At 53.4% G+C, this 18565-nt stretch overlaps 1 protein-coding gene across 1 annotated transcript in view; it reads left to right on the top strand.

The window, feature by feature from the left end:
• Positions 1-18565, top strand: part of Kif17 (kinesin family member 17) — a 30870-nt gene continuing 12305 nt past the window's right edge. The window contains exons 1-6 of the mRNA XM_050154570.1: positions 1-779; positions 5922-6068; positions 6754-6855; positions 10522-10711; positions 13896-14348; positions 16330-16439. Of these exons, the coding sequence (XP_050010527.1) occupies positions 204-779; positions 5922-6068; positions 6754-6855; positions 10522-10711; positions 13896-14348; positions 16330-16439 (1578 nt within the window). The 5' untranslated portion in view covers positions 1-203. The remainder of the gene's footprint in view (positions 780-5921; positions 6069-6753; positions 6856-10521; positions 10712-13895; positions 14349-16329; positions 16440-18565) is intronic.

Raw genomic sequence — 18565 nt, 5'->3', positions numbered from 1 at the left:
TCACCCTGCCATAAGGAACAGCGAAGTCCACGTCACCCTCTCAGTCTCTAACCCCAGAAGAAGATGAAGATTTTTAGCCTGGTTGCCGAACCTCTGGGCTGGAGCTGTGAAGCCTGGGAGACAGAGAGGAGGGTCAGGGCTGCCCCTACCACAGCCTGCAGCCGGGCTCTCCGGGTTCTGGGCGTTCGGCGGTCCGCCCTGTGATGTCACGGACGTTGCCCGGCAACGGCGAACGCCGAAACGGCGTGCACGAGCGCGAGCGTGGCCCGGCCAGCTCCGGGGCTCGGGTCGTGCGGCGGCGCTTGCAGCGCGGATCCCCCGTTCCCCGCCCGGGCCCGGCCTCAGGGACGGGCGAGCCCGGGCGCGGGAGGCGGCGGCCCGGGCTCCAGCCCGGAGACTTGTCCGCCGCTCCCCACCTGCTTCCAGCGCGCCCCGCGCGGAGTCCCGGCCCCCGGCTGCGGCCCCGCCCCTGCCGTCAGGCCACGCCCCACGAGGGCTCTGGCCCCACCTCCTGGAGTGGGCCACGCCCCCGGGGCTCGCGGGGCGCTATGGCTTCGGAGTCCGTGAAGGTGGTGGTCCGCTGCCGGCCCATGAACCAGCGCGAGCGCGAGCTGAGCTGCCAGTCGGTGGTGACGGTGGACTGCGCGCGCGGCCAATGCTTCATTCAGAACCCAGGAGCGGCTGACGAGCCCCCAAAGCAGTTCACCTTCGACGGCGCCTACTACATGGACCACTTCACCGAGCAGATCTACAACGAGATCGCCTACCCGTTGGTGGAGGTGAGGGTGCCCCGAGACTGCAGGGCTAGGCTTGGGGCTCCCCGAAAGTGGAGACGGGATAGGTTGGTTAACTCAAGCCCTTTCTGCCCAAGCCAAGCGAGGAGGCGCCGGGCACAGGAGGATAGCGACAGGTTAGTCTGCAGGCTGTGTCCTGGCTGCAGACACTTGGCACCTGTCTCCATTGTGGTGTCCCCATTGAACCCAGAGCCCCAGCCGGTCTGCACCCTCGTCCTTTGCAGCCCTTACCACAGAACCTAGGACCATTCAACGCCTCAACTTGTCGTGACCCTCATCCCTTGCAGCCCCTTGACCACAGACTCCAGACCCAGATCCCCAGGTCCTCTGCACTCATTCCAGACCTGCAGAATCCTGAAAGCCCCCACCATTTCCCCCAGCCTTCTTTCTTCTCAAGAGTCCCAAGATTCTTCTCTTCTAACAGGTGATGGTCCACATTTGCTCCCATTTCAGTCCCCCTCCCCCTCAAAGTCCTCCTCGTTTCATGCTCCTCTTTTCATGAGAGCAGCGGAGGAAACTCGTCTTTCTGAGATGGAACAGTGCGTGGCTTCCGTAACATGCCCCAGTATCTGAGATTCGGAGAGGTTCTGCTGCAAAGAAACCCATTTGAGTTCACTGACCTGGCCTTGCCAAAACATTTAACATAGCTGCTTTCTGTTGCAGCTGTCCTGCCTGTTGGGAAGGCTGATGTATTCTGAAGCCTCCACGCTGTCTGGCTTTGAGCCAGGAGTAAATGCACCATTAGAGTCTAGGGTCAAGTGTGTATCTCTGCTCTGCTGAGCTCTGACCCTACTCCCAAGGCTTTCTGACTGGTGATGTGGACCACAGAGCTCATGGCAAGAGGTGATTCCCTCGGAATACTCAGAGGACGATGGACAGTTCCCCCAAAGGGGCTGGTCCCACTCTCTCAGGATAGCTTAGTTGTCTATCTGCTGGCCAGGTGTTCTAGACTAGAAGGGACCCAAGAGGTCATCTGACTGGTTCCCTCTTGTTTATCAGGTGTCTGAATCTCCATCACGTAAAGAGCCAGTTCTTGCTTGCGTGTCTTCAGTGGCTGAAGTTCATGCTTCTAAAGTATTCTGTTCCTCTTTGGTTTCATGGTCTTCAGAGTTTTACACCCACTCCGAGGCATCCCGGGAGCTTTCCGTCCTTCCATGATCCTAGGGACCCTGCAGGGCACCGTCTTCTTCTATCTAGGCTTGGCATCTTGAAGACTTGAACTCACGTTCTTCCGTGGCCCTGATTCTCTCTAGTGATGTCTAGGGCTGTCAGGGTGAGGCCTCAGTTGCCTGCTTTGTGGATTATGCAATAGCCAAGCAAGTCCCACCCAGAGAGGAAGACACTAAGGACACAGTGACAGGCCTGTTGGACAGCTCTTCCACCGGCTTTCTCTTCTGAGTCCCACTGTGCAGTCCTATCTCTAGACACTCCCCAGATCTCAGATTTGACATCCATCCATTCATTAATCCATTCACCCATCCACGTAAGGAAACACTACCTTTTTCACTGTGAGACCCCAGGTTGTGGGGAGGGTGTGTGAAGGCAATAGGACTTGCCTTCATCAAGGTCAAAGGAAAAACAGCTAAGCTAACCTTTAGCAGTTGGTGATCAGGGATGGGCAGCATGGGGAGGCCAGCAAACCTTGGGAGAGATAGAGGGGAGAACAGACTAAGATAGGATCTGCAGGATGCTAGCCAAGCAGAAGGTAGAAGGCTGTCGGGGAAAGACTGGCATGTAGTGTTTGATCCTCACAAGAAGAGCTGGAGTCGTTGTTGTCAGAGAAATGACTGAGGCCTGAGGAGTCATGGAACAAATTAGGGACAGTTCCGGATCCCTGTGTCCAGATTCCATGCTCCCATGGGCATGGAAAGCCCATGCAGGTCACAGCCCTAGCTGCTTAAGCTTAAGTGAGGCCAGTGGCTGGGTAGACCATGGGTCTGCCTGCTTTGTCCCTCTCCAGGGCTTCTGGGCAGGTAGCTTGGGCCTCCTAGCCAGGATCCACCCTCAGCTCCTGTCCCATGCTGTCCCCATACTTCACATCCACTTCCTGTCTTTTTCCTTCCATCCTCCATCCCTTCAGTCCAGACTCTGTCCCTCATCTCTTGTCTCCAACTGAACTTTTCAACTCTCCTGGAGCTTCCTTCTGGACACCATCCTTGGCTGACTCCCATCCCATCTTGCCTGATCCAGCTTCTGCCACCCCTTTAACCAGCAGCCCTGGCATCCCGTCTCCGGCCCCTGACAGATTTCTAGAGAGTTGCCTCTTGATGAGTTACCTCTAGTCTCCCCCAGTGCTCCATAGCCACTGCTTCTGTTATGACCGGACTAAGAAGGGTGGCCCCGGTTCCCTGTGCGGAAGCAGTGGTAGAACGTTCACCCAGGGGGACATTTGGGAGGGGGCGTACAGAAGATGTGGTGCAATTTGGGATGGTTATTTCCACTTTGATTGAATAGTTGGAGGAAATATGTAGTATGTCTAGTGTGCTGTCATGAGGCTGATTGCTGAGGATGACACCAGGTTGAAGCTCTTTGCTGGGCTGGGAGCACAGCTCAAGTGTGGAGCCCTTGTCCAGCATGTGTGATGCTCTAGATTTGATCTCGGTACACAACACACACACACACACACACACACACACACACACACACACACACACGGGGGGGTAGGGAGATCAACTGTTGTTTTTTTTTCTTCTTTTGCTCTTTGGGGGCCTGCCATCCAGCCCCCAAAATAATCACACGGAGACTTATTCTTACTTATGAATGCCCAGCCTTAGCTTGGCTTGTTTCTAGCCAGTTTTTCTTATATTATCCTGTCTACCTTGTGTCTGTGGACTTTTATCTTTCTCTATTTCTGCATACCTTTCTTTACTTCTTACTCTGTGGCTTGCTGTGTAGCTGGATGGCTGCCCCTGATTCCTCCTCCTTTTCTTGCTCCTCAATCTTTTGTCTCCCAGATTTCTCCTCCTATTTATTCTCTCTGCCTACCAGCCCTGCCTATCCCTTCTCCTTCCTGGCTATTGGCCGTTCAGCTCTTTATTAAACCAATCGGGTATTTTAGACAGGCAAAGTAGCACAGCTTCACAGAGTTAAATAAATACAACATAAAAGAATGCAACACATTTTTGCACCATTAAACAAATATTCCATGGCATAAAATAATGTAACACATCTTAAAATAATATTCAACAGTTGATTTCATGAAAACTCACTAAGTTTCATAGTTCAATAATGCAGAACGGGGCAGCAGCACACAGTGACCGAGTGGACACTGGGGACCTGCCCCACATGTGCTTGTCCCCTAGGAGCCCCCTAAGGGTTACTGTGTCAAATTTTTTTTTGAAATCTTTTTTCATCTTATAAATATACCTAATATACCTAAAGTTGTTTTCTACTTAATCTGGGCAGTGCTGTCCTATGGAACATACCAGAACAGTGGAAATGCTCTGTGCGTGCATGTTCCCACTAGACATGGGGGCAAGCGGCACAGGAAGGAGACTGGTACCGCTACAGTGACAGTTCTCCAGCGGGGTCAGGTGCTTCCCGCTTTAGCTGCATGTGGGTTTGAGAAGCCCGGCCCAGGGATGCGCCCTCTCACCGAAGTCACTTGTCCCCATTTTAAAGGTTCCACACCCCTGTGTGCAGCCTACCACCTCTAAGGAACTGCAGGACCTCAGTGTGGTCACAGTTTCCCTAGATTGGGTAGACGACCATTTCCACTGCAGACAAGGAAGCACTTGTTCTCTGCAAGGGCTGGGGAGCTTAGATGGGATACCGGCCTTCTTGGGTGCAGCGGCAGCGGCGGCAGCAGCAGCAGCGTGCCTGTCTGGCGGTGACAAAACATCTGGCAGCAACAGGTTAAGGAAGAAAGGGCTTGTTTGGGTTCACAGCTGAAAGGTGCGCTCCCTCACAACGGTGAGGACTTGGTGACAGAAGCAGGAGTCAGTTGTCACATTCATCCAATCAGGATGCACAGGGAATGAATGCTGCTGCTGCTCAGCTTTTCTCATTTATTCAGCCTGGGACCCCAGCACGCGGGATGGTACTGACTATATACAGGGTGGATCTTCCCGTCTCAGTTAACCTAACCTAGCTATCCCCTCCCAGATACGTCGAGAGATTTTGTTTCCATGGTAACTCTAAATCTAGTTGACAGTGTTAACCATTACAGAAGCCCCATAGATATTTCTGCTATCTGTAACCCCAAGAGCTCCGAGGCCAAGGGCTGTGGCTACCTTGTTCACCTCCCTCCAGCCAGAACATGGCTCGGTTCCCGATTCAGGAAAGATAGCTAGTTCCTACAGGGTGAATGCATGCAGCCATGAGTGAAGAATGGCCTTGGAAGTGGTACCCAGTTAGTTCTCCTTCTCATCCTCCTCATCCATGCCCCACTCCCAGCTCTACCTGCTGTCAGCCACTCTCCTGTGTCCGCTTGGCCTGGACCCACTTCCCCTTCCTGCCAGTCCCCTGTCACCTGTCCAGGTCTCCTCAGCATCAGCTTCTCATCCATCCTGCCTCTGCTACAGAGAAGGAGGAGGCTGCTTCTTCCCACGGCTTCCTACCGCCTTTCTTTGACTTTCTCCCTTCATGGTTCTCTGGACCTCTGCCCTGTGTTCCTCCCTGGCCTGGGTGAGAAGCACTGTCTGCGTCCCCAAATTCCCGGCAGACATTTAGCAAGTACCTGTTCGTGCCTGCATTTGCCGTGCCTAATACACGAGATGACTCAGCTTTAGGAAGGGCTGCGTTCTTATCCTTTATGACGGGTGGGGAGACTGCAAATCCATGTGCTGAAGACCAGTCCGGTAAAGAGCAGAGCCAGGCTGAGGGTGTGGCTTGGTGGTCGGGCTCTTGCCTAGCATGTAGGAGACTGTGTTCTGTCTCCAGCAGTACACGGAGAAACAAAACAAGCATGGAGATATACTTGAACAAGCATTTGAACCAAGTTGGCTCCCAGCACAGGCTTTTAGATAAGCCCACCTTGGCACGATGTTTAACCCCATCAGACTGTTGTTTGAAACAAAGCGGTGCCTTTGGCCAACCGGGCAGGGCACCCAAGTCTGTGGGCTGGAGGCCATGGTACCCACCTGGACCTGTCAGCTGAACACTTGACCTTAATTCCCTCTCCCATAGGGTGTCACTGAGGGCTACAATGGTACTATTTTTGCATACGGCCAGACGGGCAGTGGGAAGTCGTTCACCATGCAGGGCCTGCCGGATCCCCCCAGCCAGAGAGGCATCATCCCCAGAGCCTTCGAGCACGTGTTTGAGAGCGTTCAGGTATGGGCCTCACCTGTGAAGGGGTAAGGTTAGTGTCCCAGATGGCCCCCAGGGCACCTATGACAGAGGCGTGGACCGTGGGTCGCAGTTAGATCCTGGTCTCAACTCTGCGTGGGTCAACAGAGGCAAGTCCTGGGTTCTAAAAAAGATCATGCGTGAAAAACAAAACTGAGAAGAGTCTGTTGGTTCCATGTTTTTCTTGAATGTTGAAATTCCCTTAGCATTCTTGTATGATGAGTCTGAGCTTGGCGACAGGAAGCGGTTTTAACAGTCACGGCTCCCGCATTTATTGAGCGATGACTAAAGACCAGACTTGCATGAAGCCTTTTGTAGATTTATCTTACAGACCCCAGACTGGACAGCTCCCAGTTGTGGTGGCCCCAGAGGCTCACTCTTCAGCCCAGAGCCAGGGCTTGGTCCAGGTGCCATTGCTGGGACTGTGGCCGCAGGAGGGAGGTTTCCGCCTCTTTGCCCTGAGGTTTATAGGCAGCGCATTGGATAGCCAGAGCACAGCTTGGAGTCTGAGGGTCCTGGAGCTGGAGAGGAAGGTTAGCCAGCAGGGCAGGCAGGGTAGGGTGAAGATGTGGGCCCAAGTGGCCCTTCCTCCTCTGATGTCTCAGCTGTAGAGGCCTGAGCATCAGGTGGGGTTGGCACAAGCTATCTTTTCATGTTCTGCTTCCCGCAGTGTGCAGAAAATACCAAGTTCCTGGTCCGGGCTTCCTATCTGGAGATCTACAATGAAGACGTCCGGGACCTGCTAGGCGCTGACACCAAGCAGAAGCTGGAGGTGGGTGCAGACCCCATGTGGGGTGGTCAGGAAGGTCACAGGGGCAGTGGCTAGTATCAGACGGTGCTGGGACTCAGGATCCTGCTGCCTCAGTTTCCCTGGTGCTGGGATCATAGACAAACATCACCATGTTCGGTTGGAGTGGGGCTTTTTGAACTTGAGTCCTTAGAGAACCTAACGCATGGACTGTTACTGTGTCTGCTGCCACCACACAGGCTGGCTCTCCCCTTGAACAAGGCCACCTCTGTGGAAACAAGGTGATGTTTCCCAATAGAGTTCTGTTTTAGAAAACACTTCCACTGATAAAAATTATTTTGATGGTCTAACAGAAGGTATAAAGTACTTACTAAGCACTTACTATTCACTGGGCCCTTCGGGTACATCACCCCACTTCATCTTTGGAGTATCCCTGCTGGTGGACGTTGTCATCTCTAGTTTACCAGTAGTATGGAAAGGAGGCTGAGAGAGCCTCAGTCTGTCCAGGTTCTACAATTCGGCAAGTGGCTGAGCCTGGGCTTGAACCCAGGTCTGCCTAACTGAAGGGTTTGAGCTTCAAACACCTTATTTTACTGCTGTTTATATGGCTAGGATTTCATCATTTTGGTTCACTTTGCAAAGGGGTATTGAGAGTTGGCGACAGTAAATAGGACAAGCCCCTCAGCAGAGCGCCAGTGCCTGCTAGGTGTTCAGTATGTGAGCTTTTCACGCTGTTGGGGATTAGAGAAAAAAAAACAGCAATGACAGGGGGGGGGCTGGCAAGTGCGGCCCCCTGGGGGGCAGGGTCAAGGACAGATGATCCGCTCATGGCGGTGAAGATTGACTTAGTCAGAGAGCCTCGGACGCATTTCATAATTCGTCCTCAGTCTCCTCAAAGAACGGGCATAGGGTGGAAGAGCGTTGCTTCCTAAAGGTGGAAGCAAAGCTCAGTATGTCAGGGTTGTGTTTAGATAGACGAGACCAGGATGACTGATTGGGACACCCAGAGAGATCAAGAACCTTGCCGGACTTGGCTTATTGGCACAGGCTTTAATCCCAGAAGTGGAAGACTGAGGCAGGGAGATTGCAAATTCCAGGCCAACCTGGATCACATAGAGAAACTGTCTAAAAAAAGAAAAGAGCTGGGTGGTGGTGGCACACACCTTTAATCCCAGCACTTAGGAGGCAGAGGCGGGTGGATCTCTGTGAGTTTGAGGCCAGCCTGGTCTACAAGAGCTAGTTCCAGAACAGGCTCTAAAGCTACAGAGAAACCCTGTTTAAAAACAAACAAACAAACAAACAAACAAACAAACAAACCAAAAAAAAAAGAAAGAAAGAAAGAAAGAAAGAGAAAGGAAGAGGAAGGAAGGAAGGAAGGAAGGAAGGAAGGAAGGAAGGAAGGAAAGAAAGAAAACATCTCTGTGAGTTCGAGGCCAGCCTGGTCTACAAGAGCTAGTTCCGGGACAAGAACCAAAAGCTATGGAGAAACCCTGTCTCGAAAATCAAAAAAAAAAAAAAAGGAAAGAAAGAAAGAAACAGAAGGAGGGAGGGAGAGGAAGGAGAGAGGGAGGGAGGGAAGGAAAGAGAGAGAAAGAGGAGCAAGAAAGAATGAACAAATACTGCCAGGACCAGAAGTCAGGGAGAGCGTGGAGTCCCAGCTGGGACGCTTTGGCTTTAACCTTGGCCAGCGGGACTGGTCTTGCTCCTGCCTGGGGCTCTTAGATGGCCTGGTCCCTGGAGGATAGGCCAGTGTGAGATGCCGGGATACCGCTGTGCTGGGATACCACTGGACTCTCCCTCTAGCCATGATGCTTATGACCTGACTACCCTCACTTCCCAGGGTCCACCAGAAAGCCAGTGACTCCAGCTTTAGGAGAGGGAAGGTCAGTCATTCATTGGTTGACTTACTGGGAAGGACCCATGGGTACCAGAGTGTCAGGTCACACACTGACCTGAACCCTCCTCTCTTCCATCTCCATCCCTCCACTCAAGACCCTGCCATTCTCCTGCAGCGGGCTGTGCACAAACCTAAGGGCACTTTGCCCTCCCCGCCATGAACCTCTCCTACCACCAGCCTTCAGCATCCCCCTCACCAGGAGACGGTGTTGGGAGTCATGACTCACCCTGAGCCAGAGAAAGATGCAGAGGAGTCTGGTGGGGGCTGGGAGCTCTGGAAGAACCAGCCTCAGGGTCATAACCCTCACAGACCTTTCGGCCAATGTGTTGGGTGCCATGGAGACTCTATCCTTCCCTGTCGACCCCGGACCCTGGGAAGGCCTCACTTAGCCAAGCCACTGTCCGGGGGCTGCAGGTGATAGATGTGCTCCCTGGTACACACCCTGTGGGCACTGGGCCTCTGATAGGCTGCTCTGTGGGTGATATGCAGATGGTTTCCATGCGAGCGTAGGAGAATTCTGTTCTCATCGTCAGTGATTCAGTCACCTATGTATAACCCAGAGAGCACACAGAGTGGGAATGGATTGGAACCCAAGGCTCCGGTTAGCAAGCTCTTAGCCTGCGGTTAGCATAGGGCCTGCCTGGTACATTTTATAATTAGGAATTATTCAGTCAGCGAAGGCCAGCAAGAGATTTAGGGACGCCAACTCCCCTCCCCACCCTCAAGCCAGTATAAATACTGCCCCAGAGCTCCACCCAGTAGATCATGGAGGAGTCTGCAGAGGCCTCCCAAGAGTCCTCCCTGAGCCACGTGTGAGGAAGCATATCAGCATCCCCTCCCAAACGGACCCTAGGCATGGCCATGTGCCTGTTCCCCTCCCCATCTCTGCCATAGTAGCACAGCTGGTTGCCATGGAGACCTGGCTCTGGTTTCTTGCAGCCTAGAAGAGCAGTTACTGACAGGGATAGGATGGGCAGCTGGTGGCCATCACTCAGCCCCTCCCTAGGACCAGTGTTGGCAAGGCTGGGTAACAGTGGTGGGAAGGACCCCTGAGGGTGTCAGAGATGGGGGGCTGGCTTTGCCTTCTGAGATTACCCACATTCAAGGCAGCATCCCCGTCCTCTTCGAGACCTGTTTCCACTGAGCCCATTGAGGTACCACAGGTCTGTTTCCTCCTTAGTCCCCATGTCGTGAGTGCTGGGATTACAGATGCACCCCACCGCACCCAGCCCTTCATTCTGGTCTTGCCAGGTGTGGTTTTCTTTCCTCTTGAGAAATTCCTCATTTCCCTGCTCTTGAGTAAGCAACAAAGCTTCTTGGCTGCCTGGGAAGGAAGCCGGGAACATCGTGGGGCATAGCTTACCAGCTACCGTCTCCAAGGGCTGAACTGCAGGCCTTGTAGGCTCAGACAGCAAACGACTCTCCAATGTCCCGGTTGTATCAGCAGAGGGCATAACAGAGCTCTGGGTGCCAGCCCCATCAGCTTCCAGAACCTGAGGATCCCAGAAAAGCTTGTGTGTGCCTACTTTACCAAATCCTTACCATGCCAATGAAGTCGGTATCTCATGCCTAGTTTCCAGGTTGTGCATATTGAGTTCAGGATGTTTCTGGTCCAAGATCCTGCAACAGGTGGGAGGCAGGAGTCGGTTTGCAGCTGGCTTCACCAGAATGAACCCCCTGCCTATTACAGGATGGTTTAGGAGGGCACAAGTGGCCACCTGGACAGGGTTCCGCCTTTGGGTTTGTCAGAGATCCTCGGTGATCTCAACCTTCCGTGCTCCTCCTCCCTGCAGCTGAAGGAGCACCCCGAGAAGGGCGTGTACGTCAAGGGGCTGTCCATGCACACAGTGCACAGCGTGGCCCAGTGCGAGCGCGTCATGGAGACCGGCTGGAAGAACCGTGCGGTTGGCTACACCCTGATGAATAAGGACTCTTCCCGCTCACACTCCATCTTCACCATCAGCATCGAGATCTATGCCGTGGGTACGGGGCCGGCTGTGGGCAGAGGGTGACCCAAACGTCCTGAGCCAGCTTCACACTCCTGCCAGGAGGGCGTCTCACCTCTTTGGAGCCTGGAGAGCCCCATGGCAAACTGGGAAAAGATGCCCTTAGGTGTCTGAAGGAAACAGATGACGGTCCTCCCTGTGCTGGGACCTGACCTGTTTCCTGCATCTGCACCGGCAACCACAAAACTGGTGGACACCGCTGAGCACTTCCCGTGGGCTAGGCAGCATGCACCCATTACCTCATCCGTTCTTTCAATCCTCTCATGAGCTAGTTGATCACACCCCCATTTTACAGATGAGGAGACTGAGTCTCAGAGCTGAGGCTGGAGCTCAATATTTGAGTACTTGAATAGCCTGCTCGAGGCTCTGGGTTCCATCCCTGGAAAACATGCGGGGCCAGAGCTCTGTCTGTCACTCACGCCTTTATTCTTTCTCAGTAGTGTTCTCTGCCCCTTATTCAACTGCCTCTCTCTGTTCACGGGAGAGCTGCTGGGAAAGGGGACAGAAAGCAGTGTTGACTCTGGGCACCTGTAGGCCAGATGCTGTGTGAAGGGAGATGCTTGTGAGGGTGCCCTAGGCCTTCCCTGTGTAACTGTGGCAGCCCTCGAGGCCGGTGGTATCATTCTCCTTTTACACAGAGGAAACCTAGGCTCTGAGAAGTGAAGAGAGTTGCTCATACAGGGTACCCCAGACATAGAGTGGAGGAGTCAGAATTTGAACCCAGGGCCTCCTGGCACCTTGTCCCCTAACGCTGCCCGCTGTAGTCTGTCACAATTAGAACTGCGGAGAACACAGCGCAGGAAGTGGCCTAGCCCAGCTGGGAAGGTAACTTTGGAGAGACCCTGTGATGCAGGGTCAAGGCCGGGGCTGATGTAGCCTCCCTGCATACTGTCAGCCTGGACAACCTGTTTCCAGACCAGCACTCAGGTGCTTGCTGGAGCAAAGAGCATCAACCTGGGTGTCCCTGGGGTTGCCCCCTGAAGAAGGCATGACCTCAGGGTTGCTTGGGGCATTGGGGCCGGGACAACTGCCTGGCTCTATGGATGCGCGAGGCTCATGAGCATGAGTGAGCTTTGCTGAAGGTTTGAAGGGCGGGCTGATGCCTAAACACAGCCACACAGCGAAGTCTGTTTTCTCTGGCTCCTCTTTTGTTTTGTTTTCTTCTCTGAATCATTTCCAGGTCTTCACAAGAGTGGGTGGTGAACAGGGGATGCTCCATGCTCACCCCTTTTCTTTTGTTCTTTTTTTAAAAAGATTTATTTATTATGTATACAGTGTTCTGTGTTTGCTCGCATGCCGGAAAGGGGCACCAGATCTCATCAAAGATGGCTGTGAGCAACCATGTGGGTGCTGGGAATTGAACTCAGCCCCTCTGGAAGAGCAGCCGGTGCTCTCAGCATCCTGAGCCATCTCCAGCATCTCTCAGCCCCTTTCTAAGCTTGTGGCATTGACACCGTTTCTGGTTTCACAGTGCTCTGGGCGATGCTGCTGGGAACACCTTTGTGCACAGGGCTGTTTCTCTTCCGAGACTCTTTTGCTCAGGCTAGACCTGGTGTGCGCTGTGAAATCACAGAGCTCATGACACGTTCTGGTACATTCTACAAGCACCCTCCAAAAACACTGCTAGTCCCTTCCTGCTCCTTTTCTTTTTCTTTGTTTCTTTTTTCCCCCTGTTTTTTCATGACAGGATTTCCCTATGTAACAGCCTTGGCTGTCCTGGAACTAGCTCTTATAGACCAGGCTGGCCTCGAACTCACCGAGATCTGCTTGACTCTGCCACCTGAATGCTGGGATTAAAGGCGTGCGCTACCACTGCCTGCCTCCATGCTCCATTAAAAAAAAAAATCTTACAGACCCAGATCCTACCACCCATCTGATGTCAGCAAGCATTTTATCTTAAGATTGCTCTGCACTGGTTAGAAAATATGTGGCCAATTGACCCTACACAACCAGGCCTGGTAGGAAGCCAGTCAGGGCTTGTCTTTCTTTGCAGATGGAATCCCTGGAGAGCTAGAGACATGTATGGCTGTGCTTATGCCCATACAGTATGGAAGAGGCGGGGTTGACCTTCAAAGCCAGTACTCTTTGCATGCAAAAGTACAGCTCCCTGGCCATCTTGCCATCTCCCCTTCGCCTTCCTCTGCCTTTGGCCTCATAGGAAATCTGTCCAAAAGAGACTCTGCTGTCCCTTGTAGCACAAATTCTAATTGGTCTTCATAATAAAATCCCAGAGTCAGATATAGGGGTTAATGCTGAAAGATCAGAGAAGCAGAGCAGCCAGCCACTAGAGAGCTCTACCAATGCTCAGACCAAAGGGGCGATCCGATCTCTACGATACCTCAGACTGCATGCTCAGACTGACTCCTGACTGCGTCTGAGCTCCTGTCTCCTCCTGCCTTATATTCCTCTCTCCACCCAGCCATATCACTCCTGTCTCCACCTCCCTAGTGCTGGGATTAAAGGCGCATAATTCCAAAAGCCGGGATCACCTTTATGTGTCTCTTTTAGGCAGAGTCAATTTCATGTAGCCCAGGGTGGTCTTGAACTTACAGAGATCCCTCTGTCTCTGTCTCCTGAGTTCTTGGATTAAAGGTGTGTGCCACCACTGTGGCTAACTAGTGGCTTAGCTCTGCACTCTGATCTTCAGGTAAGCTTTATTTGTTAGCTTACAAACAAAACACTACAGTCTCCAGAGAACAGACCCTTACCTACAGTCAGGCAGCCACCAAGTGTCCACCTTGTCCCTCCTCCTTGGCTTCTTCTTTTTATTTTTAGATGCTTTATTATTTTTTAGGAGCATTGTTGTCTTATCTGCATATATGTCAAATCTCCTGGAACAGAAATTACAGACAGTTGTGAGCTGCCATGTGGGTGCTAGGAATTGAACTTGGGTCCTCTGGAATAGCAGCCAGTATTCTTAACCTCTGAGCTATCTCTCCACTTAAGTCCTTGGCTTTTGTGTGGCCTTGGGAAAGTTCCACGCCCTCTCTGATCCTCAGTCTCCTTACCTGTACCACGGCAGACCCTCCTTTACAGACTCCTGATAGGTTCAAATGTCGCCCCTAGTGAGTGGTAGGCTCTGAGGGCTTGGTAGCCAGCCACCCTCACCTTGGGAAGATGCGGGACTCACCAGCTGATGCTCCCTGCCTGCCTGTCTGCAGATGAGCGGGGTAAGGACCACCTCCGTGCAGGCAAACTCAACCTGGTAGACCTGGCGGGCAGTGAGCGGCAATCCAAGACCGGGGCCACAGGGGAAAGGCTGAAGGAGGCCACCAAGATCAACCTGTCCCTGTCAGCACTGGGCAACGTCATCTCGGCCCTGGTGGACGGCCGTTGCAAGCATATCCCTTACCGGGATTCGAAGCTAACGCGACTGCTGCAGGACTCGCTGGGTGGCAACACCAAGACTCTGATGGTGGCCTGCCTGTCTCCTGCCGATAACAATTACGACGAGAGCCTCAGCACCCTGCGCTATGCCAACCGAGCCAAGAATATCAAGAACAAGCCACGCATTAACGAGGACCCCAAGGATGCCCTGCTTCGAGAGTACCAGGAGGAGATCAAGAGGCTCAAGGCCATCCTGGCTCAGCAGATGGACCCTGGCCACCTGTCAGGTGGGATAGCCTGGGGTAGCAGGAGAGGGCAGGGTGAAGCAGATATCCCATCCGTACGTGTGCATTGCGCTCTTAGCATCTGGATGACTCACTTGCCCACGTCCCACCCCAGCTCCTGTCATCGCGGCTGCCATTCATTCTGTCATCTGGCGGGCACAGAAACTCGGGCCTGGAACACAGGCCTGCAGGGCCTGAGGAGACGACAGAGTGTTCTGTGGCTGTCTCTCAGGAGCAGTGGGCATAGAAGAGTCTAGTATCAGACTCTTGGTCCTCCTGCCTCTGTTGACCCAGTTCTACATACGGTTCCCGACCCCCCTGCCCCACCCTCCACCCGTCCACAACCCCTCCCTCCTCCTCACACTCCATTGCTTACACAGCCCCTGCTCATCCGTCCTTCCAACACCCACCCACCCTCCTTCCCCTTCCCCTAGCCATCTACCCGTTCAGATCCCCCCAACTGTTCACATATCCACCCATTCATTCTCCTTCCTGAACCCTCCCACCTCCCCAACCCCCACCCTTCCATCCAGAGTTCCCCTAACACTTTTTTTTTTAAGATTTTTATTTATTATGTATACAACATTCTGCCTCCATGTATACCTGCAGGCCAGAAGAGGGTGACAGATCTCATTACAGATGGTTGTGAGCCACCATGTGGTTGCTGGGAATTGAACTCAGGTCCTCTGGAAGAACAGTTAATACTCTCTTAACCATTGAGCTGTCTCTCCAGCCCCCCCCCAACATTTCTTCATATGTAAACCAGGGCTGGACACTGGGACACTCATGTCTCAGACCCAGACATTACCTCTTTGAGGCAGAAGAACAAGCTTTAAGGCAGGCAGCCATGCTGGGCAGAGAGGCTCCAAGCCTATCAGTTAGAAAAGGCTCCATAGAGGCATAGTAGCCAAGCTGAGTCCTGGGGCATGAGCATCATGCCTGCTAGGATCAGGGGCTGTGTGAAGATCCACAAACATGGCTAACTCCACACACTTCTGCAGGCTGCCTTAGGGTGGGGCAGGGTACAGTGGGGGCCAGGTAAAGTAGCAGGATGTCCATCACCTTGCCTCCTCCTTCCCTGTCCCCTGTCCTGACTGCACATCCCCAAAACAGGAGTGGAAGAAGTGCCTGATCCCCGGTGGGTCCCCAACCTGGCAGCTAATACAGCCTTCTGGGATGGGGAGCCCTTCCTGGGCTAGAATCCTGTTGCTCAGTAGGCACTGGCTGTGGCTGGCCTTGTACCAAGCGATGTGCTGAGACCAACGGCTAGCTTACCTGCTCCGCGGGCAAGTGACCGAGCCCCAGGAGCTGTATCTTAATCTTGATTAAGATGGACTCAGAAGAACTGCTTGGCTTCTGTGGGGAGCGGGGAGGGGTGAGGGCAATAAAGGACTCACCTGAGACAACATGTGGGGGCTTAGCACCCAAATAACCGTTGTCATAGTCCATGGGCTGCTCTGTGTGCGAGACTCCCAGCCTAGTGCTCAGTAGCATTCATGCGGGGCCTCTCAGCCTCCCCCTTCCCACCGTTCCTACACGTCTTCTCTCTGATCCTTTAGCAAGACGTGGAGTGTCTGCCTCTGCTGGCTCCCATTCCTCTCCCCCATGACTTCTTCTTGCCCCTAATCCTGGCAGGCCAGCCCTACCCATCGAATAGGCCCTGTTTCATGGCCTCTGCGGTGACCCTTACTGCTGGGGCTGGAGAGGTGACTCAATGGTTAAGAGCACTGACTGCTTTTCCAGAGGACCCTGCAGGAGCTCACAAATGTCTAATTCTGGCCCCTTCCCTGCCCTTTCTTCGTATTCATTACAGATCTGCTCACCCACTTGCCTTTCTCCTCTGGTGCACAGTGGTGTCGAGTTGTGTCTAGCGCTACTTCCCCAGTGTCCTGAACTCTTGGGTCGTTGGTACTTTACATGGGGCGTATTTATGCTTGGTCCCTGGGTGCCTCACGCTCGACTCCTCCTGTCTCCTTATCTCCAGCCCTGCTGTCCACTCAGACACCCCTGAGCCCTGCCCAGCCTGAGGAGAAGATGCTGCCCCCCACTGCCGTGCAGCAGGACACTGAGGCTGAGAAGCAGCTGATCCGGGAGGTGAGACCCCAGCGAGCTGCCAGTGTGAAGGAGAGGGTGCCCCCAGAGAGAGCCAGTGTGCCCCTTTTGTTTCTGAGGAAGCTGGGTCTCAAAGAGGATGTCACGATGTTTCCAAAGCTATAGGGAAGAGAGGAATATCGAAGAGTTGCTTCCTGACTCAGCCTGTTCTTTGTGTCACAATAGAAGCTGTGTGGGGAGAGAACTGAGGACCAGTTGGGCACATCCCCATGAGAAGGTCTCCTTGGTAATGTTGTTGTGTCTTAGTTAGGGCTTCTCTTGCTGTGAAGAGACACCATGACTATGGCAACTCTCATAAAGAGAAACATTTAACTGAGTGGTTCATTTACAGCTCAGAGGTTCAGTCCGTTAGCTTCATGGTTGGACCTGGCAGTGTGCAGACAGGCATGGTGCTGGAGAGGTAGCTGAGAGTCCTACATCTTGCACAGGCAACAGGAAGTTAACAAGCCACTGGGCATGGCTTGAGCATTTATGAGACCTCAAAGCCCGCCTCCACAGTGACACACTTCCTCTAACAAGGCCACACCCACTCCAACAGGCCACCCCTCCTAATAGTGTTGCTCCCTTTGGGGGCCTTTTTCCTTCAAACCAGCACTTTCTGGAAAAGGTGGGAGTACTGATGGGGGTAGAGAGCTGTCCCTGCAGTGGGTGGGCTCTTGGCAGAGGCCATCAGAGAGGAAGGGAATCTGCCTTTGGTGCTGCAGCCAAGCCTGGGCCCGAGAGCAGCATGGTCTGTTTATCCTATGTGTAGCACCGGCTTCACAGGACACCTAGCATGCATCTCCCAGCATGCCTGGGAAGTACCAGGACAGGAGGTCTCCGGGGATATAAACATAAGAAGACATGACAGAGGGTCCCTCTCAATTTCAGGCTCTATGAGTTCCAGAGGCCCCTGCCGCTTAAAGGCTGCCTGCTGTCCTTGCCTGGTGGTTTGACATTCAGTGGTGGTGGGGGGGACTGGCTCTCTCTGAGGGGGGAGCCCTGATACTAGGCAGATGCAGCTCCTGGTAGCTCTGGCATAGTCTTGTTTACAGCTGGGGGGGGGGGTGGTCTTGTCTCTCAGCTATGGCCTCAATTAGGGCCAGCCCTCAAGATCCTTGTCAGAGCTGGGTGGTGGTGGCACACACCTTTAATCGGGAAGCAGAGGCAGGCGAATCTTTATGAGTTCGAGGCCAGCCTAGTCTACAAGAGCTAGTTCCAGAACAGGCTCCTAAGTTGCAGAGAAACCTGCCTTGAAAAAAAAAAAAGATCTTTGTCAGGTTGTGTGACCAGAGACTTGGCTTGGTGGCCCCAGTCCTGGGAGCTCTGGCCTTTGGGGCCATCCAGATTAAGTCTGGGCGTTGAGTCTGTCTCTAGGACTCAGGACCCTTTGTGTAGGTAAGAAGTGGCCCTCTGGGGAGGGCTAAGCCTGTAAGCCCACTAGGGGGCAGCCCCTCTTATGTTAGCAACCTTGGTGCTCTTCAGGTACCAGTGCCCAGGAGCCACACCAAGTGGCTTGGAGTGACTCTAGAATCCTACAGTTATGCAGGGCGGTGGTGGCGCATGCCTTTAATCCCAGCACTCGGGAGGCAGAGGCAGGCGGATCTCTGGGAGTTCGAGGCCAGCCTGGTCTACAAGAGCTAGTTCCAGGACAGGCACCAAAGCTACAGAGAAATCCTGTCTCAAAACAAAACAAACAAACAAACAAAAAAGGAATCCTACAGTTATGAGTAGATCTAGGTCACAGATCCTCGGGGAGGGGAGAACTGGACAGTACCTGGAATGGAACCTTCTAGGCAGGGTCCTTGTTGTCTGGTAGATTGGATGTTGCTTCCCCCTAGTGGTCTCTAGGGAGAACATACCCCACTTTGGGCAGGCAGTCCCCATGGGTGTTGCCTAAAACCTAGTGGACAGGATAGGCCATCAGAGGGAGCCCACAGACACTGCTGTCCCTGGATTCCATTTCTGACGCTGCTGAATGGCAGAGTGGCTGGCTGAGTTAGGAAGGAGGCCTCTGTGAGCCCTGGGATCGAACTTGCCAGGGAGCAGGGCAGAGCCCCTGAAGCATGAGAAGGGTGGGCATTTCTGGGCAGAGCAAGTTATCAGAAGCTCAAATATGTTAATAATAA

Source organism: Alexandromys fortis, unplaced genomic scaffold, assembly GCF_014885135.2.
Source record: "Alexandromys fortis isolate MF-2015 unplaced genomic scaffold, M_Fortis_MF-2015_v1.1 scaffold_26, whole genome shotgun sequence".
Classification (NCBI taxonomy): domain Eukaryota; kingdom Metazoa; phylum Chordata; class Mammalia; order Rodentia; family Cricetidae; genus Alexandromys; species Alexandromys fortis.
This window is presented reverse-complemented; position numbering and strand designations above follow the sequence as displayed.